Raw genomic sequence first — 7,158 nt, 5'->3', positions numbered from 1 at the left:
AGATTCATAACAGTGTGGAAAACAGACTCTTTGGTCCAACTCGTCCATGGCGAGTCCAATCTGACCTAGTCCCATTTGCCAACATTTGGCCCATATTCATATACCTGTCCAAATGACTTTTAATGTTGCAGTTGTACCCACCTCCTCCCCTACTTCTGGCAGCTTGTTCCATACATGCACCACCCCCTTCCTGAAAAAGTTACCACTCGATCCTTTTCAGTCTTTCCCCTCCCACCTTAAACCTACACACACTCTAGTTTTGCACCCCCCCCCAAGAAAAAGACCATGGCTATTCACTGTATTTGTCCCCCTCATGATTTTATAAACCTCTGTAAGGTCACACCTCAACCTCTGACGCTCTAGGGGAAAAAGCCTCAACCTATTCAGCCTCTCCCTGTAACTCAACCCCTCCAGTCCTGGCATTATCCTTGTAAATCTTTTCTGCACCCTCTCAAGTTTAACAACATCCTTCCTATTGAAAGGTGACCAGAATTGTATGCAGTATTCTAAAGGTGGCCTCACCAATGTCCTGTATAGCCACAACATGACCTCCCAACTCCTATACTCAATAATCTGACCAATGAAGGCAAGTGTGCCAAATACCATCTTAACCACCCTGTCTCCCTACAACTCCTCTTTCAAGGGACTATGTACCTGTACCCCTAGATCTCTTTGGCAACACTGTCCAGGGCCCTACCATTAATTGTATAAGTCCTGACCTGGTTTGCCTTTTCCAAAATGCAGCACTTTACAAATAATCTAAATTAAACTCCATCTGTCATTCTTTGGCCCATCTGTTCAAGGTCCTGTTGAACTCTGAGATAATCACACCAGTTATTTTGGCTTTATCTGGAAACGTACCAACCTTGCCTCCTATATTCCCATCCAAATCATTTATATAAGTGACCAAAAGCAGTGGACCCAGCACCGATTCTTGTGGCAGGTCACAGGCCTCCAGCCTGAAAAGCAACCCTCTACCACCATCCTCTACCTCCTACCTTCAAGTCAATTTTGTATCCGGTTGTCTAGCTCCCCCAGATCCCATGTGATCTAACTTTTCTAACCAGTCTACCATGCGAAACCATGTTGAATGCCTTGCTTAAGTTCATATGTCCATAATAGGCGACGTCTACCACTCTGCCTTCATCAATCTTTGTCACCTCTTCAAAAAACTCAATCAAGTTATTGAGGCACAGTTTCCCATGTGTAAAGTCATGTTGACTATCCCTGATCAGTCCTTGCCTTTCCAAATGCATGTAAATCATGTCCAAAGGGACTCTTCAAGACATCGCTGTTTATTTCCCCAAGTACTCTAGCTTCCACGTCCTCCTCCACAGTAAATACTGATGCAAAATATTAATTTAGTATCTCATCCATCTTCTGTGGTTCCGCACATAGATGGCCGTGTGAATATTTAAGGGGCCGTATTCTCTCCTTAGTTGCTCTTTTGCTGTTAATATACTTACAGAATCTCTTTGGGTTCTCCTTAACATTATTTGCCAAAGCTATCTCGTGTCCCCCTTTTTTTTTGTTAAAACCCTCTTAATTTCCCTGTTACTGCTTTTATACTACCCAAGGGATTCGTTCGATGTGTGAGAGTATATTCTGTGATGGGGGTCATCTGTAGGATGACATGAACCCAAGATCATGGTTGAGGCCATCCTCGTGGGTACAGAACTTGGCAATCAGCCTGTCCTCAGCAATTTTGCATTGTTGTGTATCTCGAAGTCCACTTTGGGGGACGCTTACCTGAAGATTGGAGGCTAAATGCCCTTGACCGCTGAAGTGTTCCCCACTGTGCGGGAGCACCCCTGTCTGGCGATTGTTGCACAGTGTTCATTCATCCACTGTCATAGCGTCTGCATGATCTTGCCAATATACCGTGCCTCAGGGCATCCTTGTCTGCAGTGTATGAAATAGACAACGTTGGCCGAGTCGCATGAGTATCTGTCATGCACATGTGATGGTGGTATCCATGTTGATGATCTGACATGTCTTACAGAGGTTGCCGTGGCAGGGTTGTGTGGTGTTGTGGTCGACGTTGTATTGAAGGCTGGGTAGTTTGCTGCGAATAATGGTCTGTTTAAGGGTTGGTGGTTGTTTGGAGGCATAGGGAAGATTGTGGCAAGGTGCTCATTGTTGTCAATAATGTGTTGAAGGCTGCGAAGAACATGGCGTAGTTTCTCCGCTCTGGGGAAGTGCTAGGAGTACTCTCACTCATGCTGTCTATCGCGTGCACACACACGCACATACGTATAAATCTATGGGGTGAATTATTTCATCCAAGATGTTTGTGTATTTGCGCATACAGTTCCAAAAAAAACCAGCCTGACTCTAGGTTAAAACACAGATTCTAAACAAGGCCTCGCACCTAAAATGCACAGTCTGACCTGAGATGTCACCTCTTGCATACACTGATAAAACCTTTATTTATCTCTGGGCAGTGACTTGAAAGAAATTCTAGGATTTGCATTTTAATCAGTAGAAACCTGCGTCTCCTTTCTAACTGGTTAAAGATTCAAGAGGAGGCGGTCAGCAAGCCATTTTTAGGGTTGTTACCTTTTTGCTTATAAATTCTGTTTTGGTCTACCTCCTCTTCCATACTACACCTGAGGAAGGAGCAGAGCTAAGAAAAGCTAGTGTTTTCAAATAAATCTGTTGGACTATAACCTGGTGTCATGTGATTTTTGACCTTAACTTCCGTATATACGTTGTTTTGCTTTTGACTAACACAACTGATTTTAAGTTGAGCTGATGATTTTGATTGTGTAATAGATATCTTAATTCATAAGTTGAGTCTCATTTGGGAAACTATTAATGACTGGAACAGTGATTAATGGAGCTCAATTTTTCTAATGTGAAGTCCTAGCTCTGCACTTAACCCAGGTTTTCGGGCCTGTTATTGACTTCTGTTTTCTTCCATTGCAACCAGAAAGACCTCCCTGCAAAGTAGTGCTGGGATACCTTGGTTTACCTGTTTAAAAAGATGGCAAAATCAAATGTTTTAAAAAGTCATTCATCTATGGAAATTTTTCAGTCTCTGATTTGAAAGTGATCAGTAAACTGAAATAAATTGTTTTCACGCAAGTTTTAATATAATGCTTTTTTTAATTCCATTTTAGCAAAGGATGAGGCAAATTGTGGTGTCTGTGATGCTCCAGGGGATCTCCTGGACCTTCTCTTCTGTACCAGCTGTGGATTGCATTATCATGGTGCATGTCTGGAAATTGCCATCACCCCAGTTAAACGTGCTGGTTGGCAGTGCCCTGAGTGCAAAGTATGCCAGACTTGCAGGTTTGTACTTCATGTAGACACTGCATGAACTGTACTTTGTCAAGGAGAGAGTGAAAGAATGTAAAATCTCTGTAACCTGTTTTACTATTAGGATGTTAATAGTTATAGAAAATAATGCAAATATGAGTGCAGGTAGTCCATATTCTCTTTCTAAATATTTTGTTGTGCTGCCTTTTTTGTGCTGTAGTTTGTATAGTTTTACTGTATTGGTTTGCTAATTTTTGTCTTGATATATTCACGGAATGTTGGTAGAAAGGGAATTGGCCCAATATTTGAAGAAGCAAAAAAAAATTACAGGCATAAAGGGAAAGAACGGGGGAATGGGGTTAGCTGGATTGCTCTTTGGAAGAGCTGATACAGTGGACCAAATGGCCTTGTTTTCCAATGTGTTGGATTATTTTGTAATTTGTGAAAATTACTAAATTGTAATGTCTGTTGAATTCCATGCAGACAGCCTGGTGCCGACACAATGATGCTTGTGTGTGATGCATGTGACAAGGGCTATCACACATTTTGTTTAAAACCAGCAATGGAGTCACTGCCTACTGATAGCTGGAAATGCAAGGTGGGTGCTTTGTGTATGTGTGTGTCTTTGCGCATGCATGCATGAGTGATCTATTGATGTCATTTAGTATCAAAGAGTACACGATGGCTTTAGTCTCTTACCTTTGGAACACCAGTTCTAATGTAATTTCTTTTTATTTTGCTCATTCATGGGATGTGGTTGTCACTGGCTAGGGCCAGCATTCACTGCCCATCCGTAATTGACTAGAGGGCAGTTAAAAATCAACTATGTTGTTGTAAGCATGGCAGATTTCCTTCCTAAAGTGATAATGAGTTTTTAAAATAGTAAACAGCGGTCACCACACCAGCTTTTTATTCCAGATTTTTATTGAATTCAAATTTCGCCATCTGCCATGTTGGGATTCAAACCCATGTCCCAGAACATTAGCCTGGGATTCTGGATTACTAGACAATTACCATTACACTGCTGGTTCCCCAGGAATGATACTGAAAAGTCTTGCATATAGGTTTTTTCCCTGAATTTCACTGAGGTGTTTGAAAGTTTGCAAACCTTCGTGTTGTAGATTCACTTGCTTTTTAACTATCAGGAGGACTGGAATGTGTCTCATTGCTTTCTCAACTGATGGTTAAAATTGTACTGCTGAAGTTATAATATGTCGCTAGGAATTTATTTATAGTAGTACGATTGTTATCCTTGAATTCATTTGGTTGACCACTTTTTCTATGTTTTTAAAATGTTCTTGCCAATTATCAATAGAAATGTTACTGTCCATATTTAGCTGGGTGGAGGAAGAGAAGACCAACATCATAATGGAACCATATTGACTCATTCCTCTTGTATAAAACATTTGCTATCATCTAACAACTCAAGATGATTAATGTTTGTTTTGATTTTGCTGGTCTCCAAGCTGACCTCCGCGTTCCCCTGGGGTATTCATATGCTTTTTATACTTTTTGGATAGTTCATTTATTTGCGAGGATTGAATGGGCAGACAGTTGGATTACTCTTCTGTGGGCTTAGTTTTTCTTCTGCTTTTGACTGTTGCTCAACACTGTTGTAAATTTCCTCCCTCTTTAGCTGCCTGTTAGTAGCTTTGCTGTTTAACCTGACCAAGTACAAGCTAGTTTACTCATATATACATCTAAGTTTTGCTGCCACCACCTGTCAAAACAACCAAGTAATCAGTCACAAGGATTATGACATTCTCCTTGTTTACTAATGCCTTGTGAAATGCTTCAAGTGAGGAAAGGAAAAAGCTTCTGTTTGGGTAACAGCCAACTTATTTGAGTCTTTGTTAATGAATGATGTGTAGCATGGGAAGATCCAAGGAGGGAAAGAACAGAAAGGGAAGATTATTTTAAATCTTCTCTATTTAAGAATCCACTCCTCTGCTTTCTAAAATAAGAATGTGTGCATAGTGACTTGCTGCTGTACGTGCATGATGGGGTGTGGAGGAAAGAGGGGGGTCAACTGTGGTTGATATGATTTGTGGTTTCCTTTTTGCTTCTCAAACGTTAGACCAATCATGCAAGAGCTGAGAGTCCCATACTGGGCTAAATTTTCAGTGCAACATTGTGAAAATGCTTTTTTTTTTGTTCATTTTAATCATGAAGCTGCACTATCAGATGTTAAGTCAATTGAATCAAAGACACCATTTGACGTCTCTAATGTGCTTTTCAAGGTAGCTTCACTCCTAATTTCTTTCTGCAGAACTGCCGGGTGTGCAGTGATTGTGGTTCAAGGTCTGCAGGGAAGCATCCAAATGCACAGTGGCATCACAACTATTCAGTGTGTGAGAAATGTTACTGGCAACGGAACAGGGATACTGCAGTGTGCACAATATGTGGTAAAACAAATGAACAAATGGATGACACACTAAACTGCCACATCTGCCAAAGGTAAGTGACTTCTGCCATTATTATTTGTCAGGCCTGGAAAAGATGTTTCTGTTGGCAGCAGCCATCACAGTCAATTGCATCTGTAGTAAATTGCACCACAATATGTATATGGTAGTTGATTGGAGCATAACCAAATTAAAGACTAATATTAGTACCCCTTCAGTTGTCCCCTAATAATTTGTTACTAACAATGCATATAGAACCGAAACCAGTGTGGGTGAAATTTTAATGCTTTTCAAGCGTGTAGACTGAACTCATGTGTAGCTTTGTGTAGAATTTACCACATAGAAACTGGTTATTTGGCCCAATTGGACTATGCCAAAATATAAGCTGTGGACTAGACTCCTTCCGCTCCATTTCATCTAATTCTACCAAGTCAACATTTTTATACACACCACCTTGTTTCTCAAAGGGTTTTAGTCAAGGAACCTGTCTTATATTATGCATTTTCCACTTATAATTTTATTGTGTTGCATAGCATGCACACCCAGCTGACTTAATAGACAATCATACCCCCTCTCTTTTTTTCTACGTAGCTCTTAAGCATGCTGCTATATGGAGTGTACAATCAGTCTTGTGTGACCACCTTTGCTTCATGCTTCATTTCCTTCAAGGAGGACCCTGATTTCATTTCAAATTATGTTACCAAGAATTTCAGGTGTTTGGAGGAAATAAATTACAATTTACTATATTGTACTTGTCTACTTCATCTTGTCAATTTTAATTTTTAGAATAGAAACAGCAACTTCTCATTGGCTTCTTGCATCCTTTACTCTCAGGTGGATCCATGCAGACTGTGGCCCTTCGTCTCTCAGTTTATCAGGGCAACAATACATGTGTACAATGTGTAAAAACCCATCACAAAACTCTGGCCTTTCACCTTCTGAGCATGTTGTTGAGAGGCGATTGAAGCTTCGTTCAGTGGAATCAGGTATGTATTAATAGATTGATTTATTTATGTTTTTCTGAAAAGTGTTTGGCCCTCACTTGGAGCAGTGAAAATGTTTTTGCAATTTAAATAGCTAAATATTCTATGCGCATTTAATTTGATTATTGGAATTTTAATATGCTGTGATGTCAGTTCAGTTATAGAGTCATAGTTGTTCAGCACAGAAACAGACCCTTCAGTCCTATTCGTCCATGCCGACCAGATATCTTGGATAAATCTAGTCCCATTTGGCCTCTAACCCTGTCAACCCTTCTTATTCATACACCCATCCAGATGCCTTTTAAATGTTGTAATTGTACCAGCCTCCACTACTTCCTCTGGCAGCTAATTCCAAACATGCACCATCCTCTGCGTGAAGAAGTTTCCCTTTAGGCCCCTTTTAAATCTCCCCCCTCCCCCCTCACCTTAAACCTATGCCCTCCAGTTTTGGGCATCCCCACCCTGGGGAAAAGACCTTGGCTATTCACCCTAACCTTGCCCCTCATGATTTT

The 7,158-nt window shown here is 40.7% G+C and overlaps 1 protein-coding gene across 1 annotated transcript in view; it reads left to right on the top strand.

Moving 5' to 3' along the window:
- The window catches only part of LOC109924474 (histone-lysine N-methyltransferase 2D-like), a 143,392-nt gene that overhangs the window by 26,029 nt on the left and 110,205 nt on the right, over positions 1-7,158 (top strand). Inside the window, 4 exon segments of the mRNA XM_048618858.1 lie at positions 3,123-3,294; positions 3,745-3,859; positions 5,531-5,718; positions 6,498-6,649. Of these exon segments, the coding sequence (XP_048474815.1) occupies positions 3,123-3,294; positions 3,745-3,859; positions 5,531-5,718; positions 6,498-6,649 (627 nt within the window).

The sequence above is a fragment of the Rhincodon typus genome, chromosome 41, assembly GCF_021869965.1.
Source record: "Rhincodon typus isolate 14 chromosome 41, sRhiTyp1.1, whole genome shotgun sequence".
Taxonomy (NCBI): Eukaryota; Metazoa; Chordata; class Chondrichthyes; order Orectolobiformes; family Rhincodontidae; genus Rhincodon; species Rhincodon typus.
This window is presented reverse-complemented; position numbering and strand designations above follow the sequence as displayed.